This window comes from Elephas maximus, chromosome 5 (assembly GCF_024166365.1).
Source record: "Elephas maximus indicus isolate mEleMax1 chromosome 5, mEleMax1 primary haplotype, whole genome shotgun sequence".
NCBI lineage: Eukaryota > Metazoa > Chordata > Mammalia > Proboscidea > Elephantidae > Elephas > Elephas maximus.
The window spans coordinates 149424289-149444379 of record NC_064823.1 but is presented as its reverse complement, the minus strand read 5'-3'; the positions used below and the strand labels follow the sequence as shown (position 1 = coordinate 149444379).

Sequence of the window (20091 nt, the reverse complement as noted above, 5' to 3'; positions counted from 1 at the left end):
AGGATTCTAAGGGGAAAATATTGAATGATGTAGGAAGCATCAAAAGAAGATGGAAAGAATACACAGAATCACTATACCATTTCAAAAGGTAGCATATGATGCAGAACCGATGGTATTCAAGGAAGAAGTTTAAGCTGCACTGAAGGCTATTGGTGAAAAACAAGGCTCCAGGAACTGACAGAATACCAATTGAGATGTTTCAACAAATAGATGCAGTACTGGAGGTGCTTACTTGTCTACGCCAAGAAATTTGGAAGATAGCTACCTGGCCAACTGACTGGAAGAGATCCATATTTGTGCACATTCCAAATAATGGTGATCCAACAGAATGTGGAAAATACAAAACAACATCATTAATATCACATGCAAGTAAAATTTTGCTGAAGATAATTCAAAAGCAGTTGCAACAGTACATCAATAGGAAACTGCCAGAAATTCAAGCCAGCTTCAGAAAAAGATGTGGGACAAGGGATATCATTGCTGATGTCACATGAGTCTTGGCTGAAAGCAGAGAATACCAGAAAGATGTTTACTTGTGTTTTATTGACTATGTAAACTGTGTGGATCATAAGATATTACGGATAACACTGCAAAGAATGGGAATTCCAGAACACTTAACTGTGTTCGTGAGAACCTGTACGTAGACCAAGAGGCAGTCATTGGAACAGAACAAGGGGATACTGCGTGGTTTAAAATCAGGGTTATATCCCTTCACCATATTTATTCAAACTGTATGCTGAGCAAATAGGACGAGAAGCTGGACTATATATAAAGAAGAATGTGGCATGAGGATTGGAGGAAGACTCATTAACAACCTGCAATATGCAGATAACACAACCTTGCTCGCTGAAAGCAAAGGGGACTTGAAACACTGATGAAAATCAAAGACCACAGCCTTCAGTATGGATTACACTTCAACATAAAGAAAACAAAAATCTTTACAACTGGACCAATAAGCAACATTATGATAAGCAAAAAAAAAAAAAAAATTGACAATGTCAAGGATTTCATTTTACTTGAATCTACAATCAACGTCCATGGAAGCAGCAGTCAAGAAATCAAATGACTTATTGTATTGGGCAAATCTGTTGTTAAAGACCTCTTTAAAGTGTTAAAAGCAAAGATGTCACTTTGAGGACTAAGATGTGCCTGACCCATGCCGTGATATTTCCAATTGCATTGTATGCATGGGAAAGCAGAACAATGAAAAAGGAAGATTGAAGAATTGATGCCTTTGAATTGTGGTGTTGGAGAAAAGTATTGTATATACCATGAACCGCCAGAAGAAGGAAAAAAATCTGTGTTGGAAGAAGTACATCCAGAATGCTCCTTAGAAGAAAAGATGGTGAGACTTTGTTTCATGTACTTTGGACAGGAGGATGTGTTATCCCTAACTTCAGAATTTCTTTAATGGCATGTTTGCATAATGGCAGGCAGCAAAAGGGAAATATGCTAGTCTGGAGAGAGGAGGTTTCAAACTGAGATACTTCTCTCCAGATGTGATTGTGAAGATACAATGGGTTTATGCTGTTGAGACCACCACCCGTCTGTCAATTCTTGTACTGTGGTAGTTTTCCTGTTACTAGGATGCTGAAAGTTATGCCACCAGTATTTCAAATGCCGGCAAAGTCACCCAGGTTGGACAGGTTTCAGTGGAGTTTCTAGACGAAGACTACGAAAAAAGGCCTGGGAGTCTACTTCTGAATATTACCAACTCATAGCGACCCTACAGGACAGAGTAGAACTGCCCCCATAGAGTTTCCAAGGAGCACCTGGCGGATCTGAGCTGCCGACCATTTGGTTAGCAGCTGTAGCACTTAACCACTATGCCACCAGGGTTTCTTCTGAATATTAGCCAGTGAAAATCCCATGAACCACAACAGAACATTGCCCAACTCTCAAACTTTGGACGTGTCATCAGGAAGGAGCAACTGCTGGAGAAAGACATATGTGTGGTGAAGTAGAGAGCCAGCCGGGACTAGGGAGGCTCTTGGTGAGATGGATCGTCACAATAGCCAGAAGGATGGACTTGAACATGTGGGTGATCATGAGGACTAGACATTGTTTTGTTCTGTTGTACATAAGGTGGCCATGAGTCATAGTCTACTTGACAGCAGCTATCATTCTTTCATCCATCTATCTATCTGTCTGTCTGTCTATCCGTCTGTCCATCCGTCCATCTATCCTTTCAATGTCTGTGAGTACCTATAAACTGTAAAGCACCTTATAAAACGTATGTTCATTTCATCATCATCACATTTTTGCTTCTATTGAGAGGTAATTCAAATTTATCTTTTGACGCCACAGGAATTATTTTTGTCTGTACATGAGAAGGAGTCCCTGGGCAGTGCACATGGTCAGGTGCTTGACTCCTAGCCGAAAGTTTGGGGGTTTGAACCCTCCCAGAGGGACCTCATAATACAGGCCTGACGATCACCTTCTGAAAGGTCACAGCCTTAAAAACCCTACGGAGCACAGCTGTATTCTACACACATGGGGTCACCATTAGCTGGAACTGACCTGATGATAACTAACAACAACCCAAATACATGGAAATATTTCTGTTTTTATTAGTGTGTTTTTTATTTTAAAGCACTTAATTACTATAAAAATCCCAGAAGTACTTCATCATTCCACGAAGAGTTCTGATCTAAAACTTTCCTTGCCCTCATTGATGGTACTTGTCAAAGAGTAAAACTGCTACTCTGTTTAAAGTAAAAGCAAGTGAAATCCAACGCTCCAAAGAGGTGAAAGCAAGTGGGTACATTTACACGGTGGAATCGGAAACTAAAAGTACAAGATTCTGATTGGTGTTTAATGATTCAGGGGTGGGGAAGGAGGGCTCACTGGGAGCAAGGCAACATCTATGGGAGGGTTAAGGAGTATATGTGTGCTTTGTTGATTGGTTACTAAGCTATGAGTGTTAAGACTCTCTGATAACATGCTGATACCATTTTTTTTCTAGCTTGGTTGCAAAGAAAAACATTTCCTTAACATTCTCTCTTAGCTCAGTTACAAAGACAAACATTTCCTCAGACGCAAGATTAAGTCTGTATAAAAGTTAACTTCTTAGAGTACAGCCGGCTTTCCAAAATGGAATCTTAAATTCAGGCCCAGAGGCAGCCATCTTCTAGCTACACCACGTGCTCCAGAGTTTGAATTTAGAGTGCTCTTTCTCACACTTGATACTCAAGCTCATGTTTGCGGTCTAGAGGCGGAAGTAGAACGATGGGTATTACTCCACAGTCAGCTCTACACGTTGTTGTTAGCTGCTGTTGAGCTGGCCCCCAACTCACGGTAACCCATACCCAGTGGAATGAAACTTTGCTTGGCTCTGAATCGTCTGCATGATTGGTTGTAGACTGGACCACTGTGATCCATAAAGTTTTCATGGAATGATTTTTTTCAAAAATAGATTGTCAGGCCTTTCTCCCTAGTCCATCTTAGTCTGGAAGCTCGCTAAAACCTGTTCAGAATCATAGCAACACGCAAGTCTCCACTGACAGATGGGTGGCATGGTATCTGTGCGTGAGGCACATTGGCCGGAAATTGAACCTGGGTCTCAAGCATGGAAGGTGAGAATTCTACAACCAAACCACCATTGTTCCCTACAGAGGAAATAGGCAAATGCCACTCTGCTTGATTTCTGGAGCACAAGAAAGAGTCCCAAGCTCTTGCTCCCTATATCTCCCACATCTGCCTGGCTATGCAAAGTTGAGATAAGACATTCCCAGATTCTGTGCTCTTTCTTACCCCTTTATATCCAATCATTCACATCTTAATCTACTTACCTAGTAATCTGTCCTTTCCTTTCCACCCCCACTGCCACTGCCCAGTGCACTGCACAACCTCCTTTCCTGTTTGGACTTTTGTAGTCACTCCTCATCTCTTTAAGTCAGCTTTCTTTAGCCCCCACTTTGTTCTTCCTAAAAGGAAAATGTGGCTGCATCTAATTCCCACCTACAACCCTAAATGGCTCTTTTGCTTCTAGGATAAACTCCAAATTCTTTGGCATGGCCAACACTGTGTTCCATATGACTCTTCCTTCATTCCTCTCCTCACCCCTGATGTGGCAGTACCAATCTAAACCCACAGCTCTGCACATTTGTACATGCTCTGTCTGCGTGGAGTGCCCTCTTCTCTCATGTCTGGCTGAAGACTCCTATTCATCCTTCAAAACCAAGTTCAACATCACTTCTAGGAAACCTTTCCTGTTGGTGCCGCCTCTCTTCACCTCCCTAGTTAATCTTTCTCTCCTCTGAACCTTACACCACTGCCGTAGTGTATCGTGGTTTATTTGATTACATGCCTGTCTCCCCCACTAGATCACAAGTTTTATGAGGGCAAAGCCCCTCTCTTATTTACTTCCCTAACCCTAGGATCTAATGCTCAGTAAATGTTTGTACATTCAGGCAAACATCCTTGGGAGGAGGAACACAGCATCTATGCATCCATGTTCTATTCTACCTCACTGACGTCTTATCTATCTTGATGGGGATGGATGTAGAAAGACTCTGAGACCATCTGAGCCTAAAGGCATAGGGCTGAGGTAGGAGGGGGAGGAAAGTGTTGAAAGAGGGAGAGAGAGAAATTGAAAGAGAGAGATAGAGTTGGCAGAAAGCAGAGAAATGGTGAGAGAACATCCCCTGAGGACCCCGTTTCACCTCTAATTCTCCGTGGCCTCAGGGACAATGCTGGGGGCTCGTCTCTGTCAGGTGAACTTTTGCTGTGCTCTCCCAGAATGATGACTCAAAACTGGTCACTATGTTCCTGTCTGGGGTTTGGAGGGTGAGGTGAGGACTTGGAAGCGATTCGGGGGCACTTAGTTAAATTGGGTCCTGTGATGTCTACTCCATCCTCCGTCTTGGCAGTGATGCCATCTGAAAATGGTTCCACTATGATTGAATAGCCAGGGAAGAAAGGAGCTTATTTATAACCTTTCTTTTCCATTTTAACTATGTCTTTTAGAAATGAACTATCAATCTTGCCCAGACCGGAGGAAAGACTGCAGCAACAACCCCGTTTCTGTATTCTGGAAGACAGCTTCCAAAAAGGTCAGTGCCAAGCAGTAAAATTCTAGAATTTTGGAGACCAGAGAGCTTAAGAGGTCATCCAGTCAAGTGACTGGTTGTTCACCTTTTTTTGGGGGGGGTGGTCACAGATCGTTTTAGGATTGAAACGATTCGTTTCCTGAGGAAAATGTCCATAAGCGCATACCAGAAGATTTTCACCTACAATTTCAGTGTGTTCATGACGGGCCCATGGGCGCCAGGTGAAGAAGAGCCTCTGCTCTTAAACCAACTGTTTGGCTTTGGTAGCCAAGAAGCTGGGGGCTTGGTTTAATCCTCCCACCCAGGTATCAGAGACTGGTGCCATAGCGGGTAAAGAGCACAGTTGCTAACTAAAAGATCAGCAATTCAAATCCACCAGCCACTCCTTGAAAACCCTGTCGGGCAGTTCTACTCTGCCCTATAGGGTCGCTATGCGTAAGTTGGAATCCCGTTGGGTTTTTTTTTTTTTTTTAAATCCAGGTATCGGCCAATGATAGATTCCTGGAAAAGTCTTAATAAATATATATATATTTTATAGACCACTTACTGTGTGTCAGGCACAGTACTAAGCTCTTTACATGCTTTAATATCTTTCATCTTCACAAGACTCCTATGAAACAGGCACCATGATTATCATGCCAATTTTATGGATGACAAAATGGAGGTGCAGGTGAATACAGTGAGTGCAGAGCTGGGAGTTTCACCCACATGGTCTGACTCCAGGTGCAGAAGCCAGGCTGGGAGACACTGGCCACGTCCCTCTCCCTCTCTCTCTTTCTGACTTCGCCCTAAGCTGCCTTTGTGCATGTTTATCTGTTGTATCTGTTACTTCAACTCCTTCTTTGCAAGTGAACAAAGCAAGAAAGATGAAGAAAGGAAGGGAGAAAGAAATGAAGAAAAGAGGGAGAAAGTATAAAAATACTCATTACAGTTTTAATAAATTAAGATTATTATAATTAAATTTAAACTGAGGCACTGGGGCAAGTGGAAATTTGCTTCCGTTAAGTCATATTTGTGACAAGCCCTGGGTCAGGTTCCTTTCTCATGCCATCTCATTTAGTCCTCACAATAGATGATATGAGATGGTACAAATCCCCATTTTCCAGGGGAAGAAACTCAGGCTCAGAGGTTAAACAACTTGTTCAAGGTCTGTTGACTAAGAAGTAGCAGAGCTGAGAGCCTAACCTTAGTCTGATTCCAAAGCCATGCTCTTCAGTTTTGGTTTTTGAATCCACTTGCTGGTTCTGTCTTTTAAATGGCAGGTATGGTCTCCTTTAACTTTCTGTTGGTACCTAACTAAACCTCTACGTTAAGGGAATTCAGGTAAATCCTGGTATGTTGGAGACAGAGACATAGCACAGGATGAGAAATAAGGAGGCCATGTTTAAACTTGGGCAGCTGCCTCAGCCACTTGAGCTTCAGATCTCTCCTTTGTGGAAATAATGCCTGTCCCACAGGGTTACTGCAGTGTTTAAACAAGATAGCACTACTCCGTTAAATAACTAGAGTCTATTCATTTGTTGAATTCCTCCTGTGAAAACTCAGGAGCCCTATATAGGTTTTCTGTTTGTTTGCTCTTTTCAAGAAAAGTTTCCATTTATCATTTATGATAGTTTTGGGGCACTGCTGTTGCTAAAAACTTTTAAAGTTGAGTCACATTTATAGGAGTCCCTGGGTGGTGCAAACAGTTAAGTGCTTGGCTACTAACAGAAACCTTGGTGGTTTGAATCCACCCAGAGGTGCCTTGGAAGAAAGGCCTGGTGATCTACTTCCCTGAAAACCCTATGGAGCATGGTTCTGCTCTGAAACGCATGGGATCGCCATAATTTGGAACTGCTTTTTTTTTTAAGCGCCCACTCAGACCTTAGAGCTAGGAGCAAAGCACAGTGGCAAAGGGGGTAGAAACCACTCTGCCCCTATCATGGACTTAGGGACTTGCACCTTATCTTTGTCAAATGCTCATGGCAGACTCATCTCTTTCATTTTATCACAATAGAGGCAGTGTTGCCTGGTGGTTTGAATCCCCACCTTACCTCCCCACTTCCAATTTGAGGCAAATTGATCCCATGCACCCTTTGTCTGGGTTCTTTCAAGAGTGATGCATCTCAGGCTCAGTGCTTGGAGCCCTGTAAGCCCACTATGGAGTCAGCACTTGGGATTAATGGTAACAATTGAGCTTTTGCCCTCTGCTCGTCACCCCTCAGTGGAAAGACAGAAACAGCACTGGATTTTCACAACCCATTGTTTCAAATTTTCAGTGCTTTCTTCGCAACCGCAGAATAAAGTCCAGACTCCTTGACGGGACTTAACGGCTGCCTGTGAACTCACTTAACTACTCAGCTTCAGCATCTGCTGACATTTCCCCAAAGACATTATCATTCCTTCAAACTTTTCCATTGGCAGCTGCCTTTGCCTGGTGAGCTCCTTTGAGACGTGGCTTGTGATACTCTCCATTTCGCGTGTCCAGGTTCTTTCTTAATCTCCCTCCTGGTGTATTGGACTTCCTAGTTCCAATTTTCCTTCATCCCTCTCTTCCGCAGAGCACTATGCACCAGATAGCAGGCACCAGGGCTGTAGTTGCAAGCAGGAAGGCCAGGCTCTTCGTGCCCGTGGCTAAACGGACATGAAGCTGGTCATTACATGGAGTGGCAAGAAGGAATGGGAGATGCTGCTGGGGCTCAGGGAAGGGGATCTGAGCTAGTCCCGGGGGTCTGGGAAGTCCTCCTGCAGAAGCATATAGAGTGACTTTGTCTTGTTCATTTTGTTCCCCCTTCCCAAAAACAAAACAAAACAAAAAGCACCAAACCCCTTGCTGTCAAGTCAATTCTGACTCATGGTGACTCTGTGTGTTACAGAGTACAGCTGCTCCATAGAACTTTTGCAGCTGTAATCTTTATGGAAACAGATCGCCAGGCCTTTCTTCTGTAGCCCCAGTGGGTAGGTTCAAACTCCTAACCTTTAGGTTAGTAAAAACAAACAAACCCATTCCCATCAAGTCAATTGCAACTCATAGCAACCCTCTAGGACAGGATAGAACTGCACCATAGAGTTTCCAAGGAGCGCCTGTTGGATTCAACTGCCGACCTTTTGGTTAGAGGCCATAGCACTTAACCACTACGTCACCAGGGCTTCCTTAGGTTAATAGTCAAGCACAAACTCTTTGCGCCACTTACAGACTTTGTTTTTCCCAGCGCCTAGTCAGTACCTAGCAAATATTCTAGGTGAACATTTGCTGCCTGGCAAAATGAAACTCCTTGCCCAGTAATATTCATTCATTCATTCCCCTTTCTCTTTGCGCCTGTCCGGGTTTCCAGTGTCTCCTCAGTTTCCTCTTTGCTGGTGTTCCTGTCTCCCTCACCGCTGAATCATCCACCCCGCTCCTGCTAAATGGAACGTGCAGTGTCTGCAGGGGAGCCAGTCCATTTTCCTTCTCCAGCAGTGTTTCTCTCACTCACCCGGGCTTCTGACTTCTCAGCCCCCTGATCTCAGCAACTCCTTGAACAATGACTTTGAACCTCATTGTTCAAGCTATTTGCAGATTGGGGCAACTGTTACAAGAACTCTGGTGGGAAGTATCATCCTTCCAATGGCTTGGAATTAAAATTACACAGACCTGGCCTTCCTGTGCTAACACCTGTATTCCCTCTCTAACCTGTGAATGTTAAGAGCTGTTTTAGAGGGAACTGTGGGTGACGGCACTGGGTTTTTTTGGGGTGGGCGCGGTGATTAAGTTTGCACGCTAAGGTGTGGCGGGCCTTTTTTTTTTTTTTTAAGTTTGCAGCAGATGCCTGTGGTGAGGTCCTCGCGCTGCTCAATGGGTCCATCCCTGAACCCTTTGACCGAAACAGGTATTCATTCCTTTGCATCCTATTTGCAAGGGTTGTGGGGTTATCACAGCCTCCTGTTGGATATTTCATCCCTAGAAGAATATGCTTTTCATGTTTTGGTTCAGTCCTGAAGATTTGAGCTAAAAAAGGTAAAATCTCTGTATTCCGTGAGAGACTCCTCTTTCTCAGTCAATGCTTTTGTCTGGTGTTCTCCTTTACCCCAAACCCTCAGATGATCCTGATGGTCACTGCACTGTGCCCAGCCCCTGCCCTTAACTTTTCTAAGTCCTCACCATTCTTCACAGTCTGGCTGGATTTTTCTCTCTGCCATGAAGTATTTAAAACCCTATTCAGCAGTAAGCATACTATTGAGAACATCAGGGACTGTCCTGGGCTCTTGATCTCCAATTAGCTCTTTAAGAAAAAAAAAAAAATTTTTTTTTTTTAGCTTTCAATTGTCTGTTTCCTGACAGTGCTAGCAATCTATTGTAGTGGTTAACAGCAGGGACTTTACAGGCCATTATGTGTTACCTATGTGGGCCTGGTGGCGTAGTGGTTAAGAGCTATGGCTGCTAACCAAAAGGTCAGCAGTTCAAATCCACCAGCCGCTCCTTGGAAACCCTGTGGGGCAGTTCTACTCTCTCCTGTAGGGTCACTATGAGTCGGAATCGACTCGACAGCAACAGGTTTGGTTTTTTTGGGGGGGGGGGTGGCTTATGTGATCTTGTAGGAGCCCTGGTGGCACAATGTATAAGTGCTTGGTTGCTAACCAGAATTTTGGTGGTTGGAATCCACCCAGCGTCTCTGTGGGAGAAAGACCTGGTGATCGGCTCCTGTGAGGATAACAGACTAGAAAACCCTAGGAGCTGTTCTACACTGTCACAATGGGTCACTTTGAGTCAAAATTGACTTGACGGCACTTAACTACAAACAACATGTGACCTTAAGAGTCCCTGGGTGGCTCAAATGGTTAAGCTCTTGACTGTTAATGGAAAGGTTGGCGGTTCAAACCCACCCAGAGGTACCTCAGAAGAAAGGCCTGGCGATCTCCTTCGGAATAACCTTGAAAACCGTATGGAGCACCCTTCTACTCTGTAATACATGGGGTTGCCATCAGTTGGAATCGACTCAATGGCAACAGATTTGGATTTTTTTTTTTTGGTCCTTAGGCAGGGCACCTAACCCTGTGAACCCCTTTAGCATGTAATTAACAAGGTGATGGTGATACTGAGATAATGTGTGAAAAGTATCATGCACTATGCCTGACAACTTAGAAAGTGCTCAGTGAGCATCAGCTATTGTCATCTCATGTCATCCTCACCCCTGCACCTGGCCACACCAATGCCATCCTTTCCTGACCTTCTGCTACGCTTACCATCCTGCTTTCCTTTTCATTCCCTGTACCCCAGTCATTCCCTGGTTAAGGCTCGATTGAGAGGAGGCAGCAGATATTAATTTGTGCTGGACACCCTGCTGTTGATAGTTGCTGCTGACTTGATCCCAACTCATGGCAACCCCATATGTGCAGAGTAGAACTGTTCTCAAGGCTGGTGACCTTTCGAAAGCAAATCACCAGGGCCGTGTCTTGAGGTGCCCTCTGGGTGGGTTTGAACGACCAACCTATTGATTAGTAGTCGAGTGCTTAATTGTGCTACTCAAGGACTCAAAATTAATTTTCGTCCTCCATGTTTTAATATTTAATTCCATTTGTCTTTTTATTTTCTTCTCCCACCTCATCTTGAGGGCATTTGGATGAAAGTATTAATATCCCAGATTTTTATATTCTGGAATTAGTGATCTGCATATTTGCAACAGAAGTGGCAGCTTTCAGAGACTAACAGGGAAGAGGTTGGGCTTGGGGTTCGGGCAGGACACCGAGGTCGTTTGAAACAGTGCTTCTCAAACTTTCCTGAGCAGGTGAACCACCTGGAGATTGTTAAAATGCAGATTCTGATTGTGCAGCTGGTGATGGGGGGCTGAGATTCCGCAGTTCTAACTAGCTTCTGGAGTCCCTGGGTGGAGCAAATGGTTAGTGCCCTTGGCTGCTAATTTGAGTCTACCCAGAGGTGCCTTGGAAAAAAGGCCTGGGGGTCTACTTCTGCAAAATCAGCTCTTGAAAACCCTATGGAGCACAGTTCTACTCTGACACGCGTGGGATCACCATGAGTTGGCATCAACTCCATGGTAACTGGCTTAACTGGTGATGTTTATTATGCTGGTCCAAGAACCATACTTTAAACAGCAAGTCTTTAAAGAATCAATGTCAGTATATTGATGACAGCGTTTCCTTCCTGTTGGTCACCATTGAGGGTCACACTGAATGAGAAAAAGTGACTGTTTCCAATGCACCATCTAGAAATAGATGGTAGAACTTGAAATCACGGGTCTATTCAAAGGGTGGTTCTAACAGTGGCCTCCTGACTGTTGGTTTTTGGCAGTGGCTACCGATGCGCGGATGCTTTAGTTTGAGGTTGACGCTGTTCTTTGTCTCTTCCACTTTAGTATATTTGGAAGTGTGGAGATTCTTAATTTGAATTCGAAGGCAGTTCATTTACTACAGGCCTGGGTGATACATGACGCTGGAGACTCCAGGTATATTTTATTGCTTTGTGCTTATATACCGTCAGGGTTATTTTATGATCCGTCCATGAAATAATCCATAGTCACACGAATGCATCGAGAACAGATTGGCTCGGGAAATTAATGAGACCTTGCTCTACATTTAAGTAGTCCCGGGTGGTGCAAATTGTTAAGTTTTTAAGTGCTTGGCTACTAACTGAAAAGTTTGGTTTGAATCCACCCATAGATGCCTTGAAAGAAAGTTTTGGTGATCTACTTCTGAAAGATCACAGCCATTGAAAACCCTATGAAACCCAGTTCTACTCTGACACACATGGGGTCACCATGAGTTGGAATCAACTCGATGGCAACTGGTTTTACTCTACATTTAGCCAATATCCATGGCTTCTTAATATTACCTCTGTAATAGGAATCTAGAGCCCTGGTGGTGCAGTGGTTAAGAGATTGACTGCTAACCAAAAGGTCAGCAGTTCCAGCTGCTCCTTGGAAACCCTATGGGGCCGTTCTACTCTGTCCTATAGGGTCACTCTGAGTTGGAATCTGCTTGATGGCAACAGGCTTTTTTTCTTTTAGTGGGAATCTGGGCACAGCGGTGGTTCACTGGTAGAATTCTCACCTTTCATGTGGGAGACCCAATGTTGATTCCTGGCCTCTGCATTTCAAACACAGACGCCATCTGTCTGTCATTGGAGGCTTGTGTGTTGATGTGATGCTTAATGGGTTTCAGTGGAGCTTCCAGACTGAGACAGACTGGAAAGAAAGACCTGGTGATTTTCTAAAAATCAGTCAGTGGAAACCCTGTGGATCACAAAGGGCCATCCTGTTGTGCATGGGGTCGCTGTGAGTTGAGGATTGAGTCAATGGCCAACCTGTGAGCTCCTAGAGACAGGCCTCTGCTTCTCTTTTCCCCATGGCCTTGGCCATGACCTGATATATAGAAGAGACTCAGGGAATCCTTGCAAGATGTTGTTATTTTAATACTTTCTTCTTTCTTTCCCAGGGACTCGTGCTTGAGTTCTTCCATAAACGACCTTAAGTCAATCATTACTGAAAGAAATATTAGATTTACCTGCCAGAAGGAGTACAGGTAAGTGATTTCTTCTCAAAGAAGAAATGGGTGTCTTGCCATGGACCAGCATTTTCCCCTTTTCTCAGCCTCCTCTGAGCCAGGAAGCTGAGCAGATCGTTCCTGGGCCTTGTGATCTCTGGTGATCTCATGGAGATCTCAGATGGTAATCTTTGTCACTCCCCCCAGACTAGCCCGAAAGGTGTTTCCAGCCCACGGACCTCACTTGGTCATTCTTCCCCCTGTCTTCTCCTCCCTTTCCTGCTAACCCCCAAGGTAGAACTCTGAAGCTGACCCAGTCTTTGAGGGGGTAATTCCTGGTTTCCTGTGTGAGGGTCCCTCCTCAAGGCTCACGGGCCCACAAAGCATCAAGGGAGCAAAAACGCATTTTGCCAAGCTCTTTCTTGAGCCCAGTTGTCAAATCCTCATGACCTGACGTACTTCTGCACCTGAAGTTTCTTTAGCTGGATCTTCATGTAGAAGCCTAACACTTGGTAAGATGCTACATGACAGTCTACCAAGCTTTCTCTCTTTTTCTTTTTTACTAAAAAACCTGACATCTTTTAAAAATTTTACAAGTAATATAAGTTTTATTGGAGAAAAAAAATTAAATAACAGACAATTTCTTTTTTTAAAGTCACTTGTAACTCTGTTATCAAAGCTGAGACTCCTGTAGCATCACTAAATTGTACATGTGAAAAATCTTGAATTGGCAAATGTTGTATTATACATACGTTTACAACAATTAAAAAAAAAAGATACGTATCAACAACAAAAAACAACTCAAAAACTGGGACTCCTTACTCATTTTTAACTAGTTGCGGCCAATAACGTAGCCAGAAACTCTTGGCTAGAAGTATCTTTGGAGATTTTCCCGTAAGCAATAGTTTAGAATGAGACGGCGGCACAGAGAAAGTTTCACAGAGGATGGAGAAGCTAGAATATTTTCCCTGTCTCCTTCCTGCCCCCACCTTCTCCCATCAACCATGTCACAAAGACAGAAAGCCAGGTTCAAGGGATTCTTGCTGAGGGCCCTTGTCTCTCAAATGGCCTGAATTTCCTATCGGTCAGCTGGCTCCTACCCAGGACTTCCTATCTGGAAGCTGTCAGGAAAAGAACACCAATATTCTACAGCACTTAAATGGGGGAACAGAAACAATAAACCGGTTTTGTTTCTGTTCCCCCATCTAAGTGTGTCATTCACCTGTTGTGCAAAGGAAGTATGGTCCTCAGTTCCACCCAGGTTCCAGGGAATGTCTTGCTGATGGCCTCTAGCCTTATAGTAGAGAATTTATAACCTCTGTGCCCCCACTGATCCTATGACCCAATATGCCCTTAGGAGGCTTCTGAAAAGGAGAAAGCAAATCATCAAAAATATGGGGGTGCCTAGGTCCCTGGTCTGAGATTTGGAAGAAAGACCTCGTTATCTATCTATGAAATACCAGCCATTGAAAACCTTATGTAAAACAAAACAAAACAAAAAAGTCATGTGGAGCACAGTTCTGCTTTGATACATCTGGGGTTGCCGTGAGTTGGAATCGACTCAATGGCAACTGGTTTGGTTTTTTGTTTTGATCCCAGCTGGACACTTCTGTTGTCTCTTAGTCATCAGCTGACATTTGTAGCACATATCTGTGACGTATTAGAACTCAGACCTCTGGTTTCATAACCCTTTTCAGTATTTATCCTATGGTTTACAAGTGACTGAAGGAGCCCTGCTGGCACAGTGGTTAAAGCGCTGGGCTGCTAACTGAAAGGCCGGTGGTTCAAGCCCATCAGCCGGTCCTTGGGAGAAAGATGTAGCAGTCTGCTTTCATAAAGATTTACAGCCTTGGAAACTCTATGGGGCAGTCTCCTCTGTTCTATAGGGTCACTTTGAGTTGGAATCGACTCGACGGCAGTGTGCTTGGCTTTTGTTTTTTACAAGTGACTGCAAATGAAGCTAAATTGGACCACAAGTGAAGTCATTCACTCCTGGACTAGACCTTGCTCTTGGAGTAGACATTGTCCTGGTTGGAGAAGAACTTGTGTGGATTCTAAGTGATCCATGCATGTTCCTGTTTAAAATGAAGGGGCTTCTTAGTGAACTGAACCACAGATGTATCATCTCACCTCTTGATCTCCTTTTTTGCTTTCTTGTCATAGGCCTGCCCGCCTTGTCTAGTGTATGAGCCACGTTGAGCACTGGTCTTGCCGTCCTGTGAGATGAGTTTGTCTGCATGGGGGCTTCAGATCTGGGACCCCTTGCAGACCTCAATGTGTGCTACTCAGGAGACAACTGGGTGTACAGCTGAAGATATCGGATGGTCCTCTGTCATAACGTCAACCCCGAAAGTCTGAAAATAACTTATGACATCAGCATCATTTTTATTTTGATTGCCTCACATTCAAGAAAAAATGTATAAAATTAGAATGAAAGTTTTATATTAAATTACTTCATTTTCATATGATGCTTTGATGTTGTTTACGTATTGGTAACATCCTTTCTATTAAAAATGACCACACCAAACCTCTTTTTTTTTTTTAATTTTTATTGTACTTTAGATGAAGGTTTACAGAACAAACTAGTTTCTCATTGAACAGTCAGTACACACATCGTTGTATGATATTGGTTAACAACCCCATAACATGTCAACACTCTCCCTTTTCGATCCTGCTTTCTTGTTCCCTCCTGCCGCCTAGTCTCTGCCCCAGGGCTGGTGTACCCCTTTAGTCTCATTTTGTTTTATGGGCCTGTCCAATCTTTGGCTGAAGGGTGAACCTCGGGAGTGACTTCATTATTGAGCTGAAAGGGTGTCCGTGGGCCATACTCTCAGGGTTTCTACAGTCTCTCTCAGGCCAGCAAGTCTGGTCTTTCTTTTGAGTTAGAATTTTGTTCTACATTTTTCTCTAGCTCTGTCCATGACGGTCTGTTTTGATCCCTGTCAGAGCAGTTAGTGGTGGTAGCTGGGCACCATCTAGTTTTACTGGATTCAGTGTGGTGGAGGCCATGGTAGATATGGTCCACTAGTCCTTTGGACGAATCTTTCCCTTGTATCTTTAGTTTTCTTCATTCTTCTATTCTCCTGATGGGGTGAGACCAGTGGAGTATCCTAGATGGCCACTCACAGTTTTTAAAACCTCAGACGCTACTCACCAAAGTAGAATGTAGAATATTTTCTTTATAAACTATGTTATGCCAATTGAGCTCGATGTTCCCTGAGACCATGGTCCCCACAGCCCTCAGCCCAGCAATTCGGTCCCTCAGGGAGTTTGGGTGTGTCTATGGAGCTTCCATGACCTTGCCTTGTACAAGTTGTGTTGGCTTCCCCAGTATTGTGTACTGTCTTAAAAAAGAAATACCCTTCAACAGAGTTACCACTTATCTATTTTCTATTTAGTGTTTTTTCCATCCCCACCTCTCCCATCCCTTGTAATCGTCAAAGATTGTTCCTTTTTGTGTGTAAACCTTCTCATCTGTTTTTACGGTAATAGTCTCATACAATAGTTGTCCTTTTGTGATTGACTTATTTCACTCAGCTTAATGCCCTCCAGGTTCATCCATGTTATAAGATGCTTCACAGATTGATCCTTGTTCTTTATTGTTGCATAATACTCCATTGTGTATATGTACAACAGTTTGATTATTCATTCATCTGTTGATGGGCATCTAGGTTGTTTCCATCTTTTTGCTGTTGTGAACAATGCTACAATGAACATGGATGTGCATATGTCTATTCGTGTGATGACTCTTATTTCTCTAGGATATATTCCTAGGAGTGGGATTGCTGGATCATATGGTATTTCTATTTCTAGCTTTCTAAGGAAGCACCATATCGTTTTCCAAAATAGTTGTATAATTTTGCATTTCCACCTGCAGTTCATAAGAGTTCTGATCTCCCCAAAGCCTCTCCAACATTTGTTATTTCCTGGTTTTTTGATTAGTGCCAGTAATGCCGGGGTAAGATGGTATCTCATTGTACTTTAGATTTGCATTTCTCTGATGGCTAGTGATCACAAGCATTTCCTCAGGCGTCTGTTGGCCACTTTAGTGTCTTCTTTGGTGAAGTGTCTGTTCATTTCCTTTGACCATTTTTTAATTGGATTACTTGTCTTTTTGGTGTAGAGGTGTTAGGTTTTCCCGTAGATTTTAGAGATCAGACCTTTATCTGATTTCTAATAGCTAATTTTTTTCCCCAGTCTGTAGGTCCTCTTTTTACTCTTTTGGTGAAGTCTTTTGATGAGCATAACTGTTTAATTTTTAGAAGATCCCAGTTATCTGTCTTATCTTCTGGAGTTTGTGTGTTGTTGATTGTGGTTTAGTATCTTGTTAATGCCATGTATTAGGGCCTCTAGCATTGATTCCATTTTTTCTTCTATGAACTTCATAGTTTTTGGCTTTATATTTAGGTCTTTGATCCATTTCGAGCTAGTTTTTATGTATGGTGTGAGATATGGTCATTTTTTGCAGATGGACATCCAGTTTTGCCAACATCATTTGTTAAAAAGGCTGTCTTTCTCCATTTGATGGATTTTGGGCCCTTGTCAATGATCAGTTGACCATAGGTGGATGGATTTACATCTGCGTTCTCAATTCTGTTCTATTGGTCAATGTATCTGTCGCTGTACCAGTAGCAGGCTGTTTTGACTACTGTAGCTGTATAGTAGGTACTGGGGTCAGGTAGTGTGAGTCCTCCTACTTTATTCTTCTTCTTCAATAGCACTTTACTTATCTGGGGCTTCTTCCCTTTCCATCTCTTTAAAGAATGTTGTTGGTATTTGGATTGGGATTGCATTGTATTTGTAAATCTCTTTGGGTAGAATTGTCATTTTCACAATGTTCAGTCTACCTATCCATAAGCATGGTATTTTTTTTTTTTTTTCACCCTTTATGTAGATCTCTTTTGGTTTCTTGGAGTAGTGTTTTGAAATTTTCTTTGTATAGGTACATTACATCCCTGGTTAGATTTATTCCTAAGTATTTTATTTTTTCAGGGGCTATTTTTTTTTTTTTTTTAATAAATGGTATTGTTTTCATGATTTCCTTTTCATTGTTCTCTTTATTTGTGTATAGGAATCCAACTGATTTTTGTATGTTTATCTTGTATCCTGCAACTCTGCTGAATTTTTCTATTGGTTCCAGTAGTTTTCTTGTGGAGTCTTTTGGGTTTTCTATATATAGTATCATATCATCTGCAAATAGGGACAGTTTAACTTCTTCATTACCAATTTGGATGCCCTTTATTTCTTTTTCTTGCCTTATTGCTCTACCTAGAACTTTCAGCACAGTGTTGAATAGGAGTAGTGATAAAGGGCATCCTTGTCTTGTTCCTGTTCTCAAAGGGAATGTTTTTAGCCCTTCTCCATTAAGAGTGATGTTGGCTCTTGGTTTTTGCATAGATGCCCTTTGTTATGTTGAGAAATTTCCCTTCTATACCTATTTTATCGAGAGTTTTTATCAGGAAAGGGGGGTTGGACTTTGTTGAATGCCTTTTCTGCATCTATTGAGATGATCATGTGATTCTTTTCTTTCCTTTATTTAGGTGGTGGATTATGTTGATTGATTTTCTAATGTTGAACCATCCTTGCATACCTGGTATGAATCCTACTTAGCCATGATGTATTATTTTTTGATATGATGCTGAATTTATTGGCTATAATTTTGTTGAGAATTTTTGCATCTATTTTCATGAGAAATATTTGTCTGTAAATTTCTTTTTTTGTGGTGTCTATGCCTAGTTTTGGTATCAGGGTTATGCTGGCTTCATAGAATGAGTTTGGCAGTATTGCTTCTTTTTCTATGTTCTGAAATAGTTTGAGTAGTACTGGTGTAAGGTCTTCTCTGAATGTTTGGCAGAATTCTCCAGTGAAGCAATCTGCGCCAGGGTTTTTCTTGTTGGGAGTTTTTTTTTTTTTTTTTTAATTACCTTTTCTATCTCTTCTCTTGTTATGGGTCTGTTCAGATTTTCAACACTTCGTGTTAGTTTGGGTAAGTAGTGTGCTTCTAGACATTTGTCCATTTCCTTTAGGTTTTCAAATTTGTTGGAGTATAGTTTTTCATAGCGTTCTGTTATGATCCTTTTTATTTCATTTGGGCCTGTTGTAATAGTCCCCATTTCTTTTCTTATTTGGGTTATTTGCATCCTCTCCTGTTTTTCTTTTTATCAATTTGGCCAGTGGTTTGTCGATTGTGTTGATCCTTTCCAAGAACCAACTTTTGGTTTTGTTGATTCTTCCTATTGTTTTTCTATTCCCTATTTTATTCATTTCTGCTCTGATCTTTATTATTTCCTTTATTCTGGTGGCTGTGGGCTTCTTTTGCTGTTCTCTTTCTAATTGTTCAAGTTGTGTTGCTAATGTTTTGATTTTGTCTCCGTCTTCTTTTTTGATGTGTGCATCTATTGCTATAAATTGACCTCTAAGTACTGCCTTTGCTGTGTCCCAAAGGTTTTGGTATGATGTGTTTTCATTCTTGTTTAATTCTAGGAATTTTTTGGTACTATCTCTGATTTCTTCTAATACCCAGTGGTTTTTAAGCAGGGTGATTTTTTTTTCTTGCTCTTTCTGTTGTTAATTTCTACCTTGAGGGCATTGTGGTCAGAGAAGATACTTTGTATTATCTCAATGTTTTGGATTTTGTTGAGGGTTGCTTTGTGGCCTAAGAAGTGGTCTATTCTGGAGAACTTTCCATGTGCTTTGGAAAAAAGTGTGTGCTTTGCAGCTGTTGGGTGGAGTGTTCTATATATGTCTGTGAATTCAAGTTGGCTGATTGTGCCCTTTAGCTCTTCTGTATCTTGTTGAGTTTCTTTCTAGATGTCTGTCCTTTACCAGTAGTGGTCTGTTGAAGTCTCCTACTATTATTGTGTAATTGTCAATTTCTCTTCTCAGTGCTGTTAGAGTTTATGCATTTTGGAGCCCTGTCATTCAGTGTGTAGATGTTTATTATGGTTAAATCTTCATGACGGATTATCCCTTTAATCATTATATAGTGCCCTTCTTTGCCTTTTTTGGTCGATTTAGTTTTAAAGTCTATTTTATCTGAGATTAGTATTGCCACTCCTGCTTTTTTGGTAGTTATTTGCTTGATACAGTTTTTTCCATCCTTTGATTTTTAATAAATTTACGTCTTTGTTTCTAAGGTGTGTCTCTTGTAGACAGCATATTGATAGACCCTGTTTTTTAATCCATTCTGCAACTCTCTGTCTCTTTATGGGTGCATTTAGGCCATTTACATTCAGTGTAATTATTGGTAGGTGTGAGTTTATTGCTGCCATTTTGTAGTGCTGACATTTTCTTTGGTCCTTTTATTCTCCTGTGCTGAATTCCCTTTGCTTGTGGATTTCTTTTGTTTTTATTGAGGCTTTATGTTTTTTATCTTTATTTTGATACGTAGGTTTGTTAACTTTCTTTGTGGTTGCCTTGATATTTACCCTTATCTTCTTAGGTTTGAACCAGTCTATTATTACTTGGTATTGCCTTGCCTTCCTCTCCATTAGAAAATTCTATACCTACACCATTTATTCCTTCTTTTATTATTCTGTCATTGTTATCATTTACAGATTAACCTCTCTGGTTTCCTGTTGTAATT

The 20091-nt window shown here is 42.0% G+C and overlaps 1 protein-coding gene across 1 annotated transcript in view; it reads left to right on the top strand.

The window, feature by feature from the left end:
- The window catches only part of CD38 (CD38 molecule), a 47623-nt gene extending 32605 nt beyond the window's left edge, over positions 1-15018 (top strand). Inside the window, exons 4-8 of the mRNA XM_049886464.1 lie at positions 4969-5054; positions 8826-8899; positions 11381-11470; positions 12459-12545; positions 14670-15018. Coding sequence (XP_049742421.1) covers positions 4969-5054; positions 8826-8899; positions 11381-11470; positions 12459-12545; positions 14670-14688 — 356 coding nt within the window. The 3' untranslated portion in view covers positions 14689-15018. The remainder of the gene's footprint in view (positions 1-4968; positions 5055-8825; positions 8900-11380; positions 11471-12458; positions 12546-14669) is intronic.
- The last annotated feature ends 5073 nt before the right edge of the window (positions 15019-20091 follow it).